This window comes from Sinocyclocheilus anshuiensis, unplaced genomic scaffold (assembly GCF_001515605.1).
Source record: "Sinocyclocheilus anshuiensis isolate Anshui unplaced genomic scaffold, SAMN03320099.WGS_v1.1 scaffold417, whole genome shotgun sequence".
Taxonomy (NCBI): domain Eukaryota; kingdom Metazoa; phylum Chordata; class Actinopteri; order Cypriniformes; family Cyprinidae; genus Sinocyclocheilus; species Sinocyclocheilus anshuiensis.
In genome coordinates this window covers 720,200-720,657 of record NW_015537953.1, presented here as the reverse complement: position 1 = coordinate 720,657, position 458 = coordinate 720,200, and the positions used below count along the sequence as shown (strand labels likewise).

Here is a 458-nt window from a genome sequence, read left to right as displayed (position 1 = left end):
CACATTTCATTACACCAAATACACAAAATAATGTTCTTTTTAGCAACATCATATGACCCCTTTACGGCCTTGTCTTCAATTCTTAAAGGGAGAGTTCACCCTCAGATTCAAAACTGAATAATTCAGGCCAGTTTTGGTTTGACAGCAATTAACTAAAAAAAGAATCAAATCATTTTGTTCATGAATTAGACCTTTTTTTTTTTTAAGTCTTACTGGTTTAGATCGACATGAGAGTGAACAAAATAGATAATTTTTGGATGAACTGTCCTTTTAGGGAATTAGCAACAACAATGAAAGCTACTGAATGTAGCTAATTAGATGCATTTTCTTAAAAAGCAGCACTTACCGCCACAGCTAATCATGTTGTAATCGTTTGGTTCTTTTATGGGCCAGCAGTCATACTCAGTGTTGTCCAGGTCATGCCAGCCTTCTGCAGTCAGAATCTGAAACCAGTTCAT

At 35.6% G+C, this 458-nt stretch overlaps 1 protein-coding gene across 1 annotated transcript in view; it reads right to left on the bottom strand.

Annotated features, from left to right (window-relative positions):
• Positions 1 to 458, bottom strand: part of LOC107664849 (uncharacterized) — a 28,575-nt gene extending 28,117 nt beyond the window's left edge. The window contains exon 1 of the mRNA XM_016455529.1: positions 347 to 458. Coding sequence (XP_016311015.1) covers positions 347 to 458 — 112 coding nt within the window. The remainder of the gene's footprint in view (positions 1 to 346) is intronic.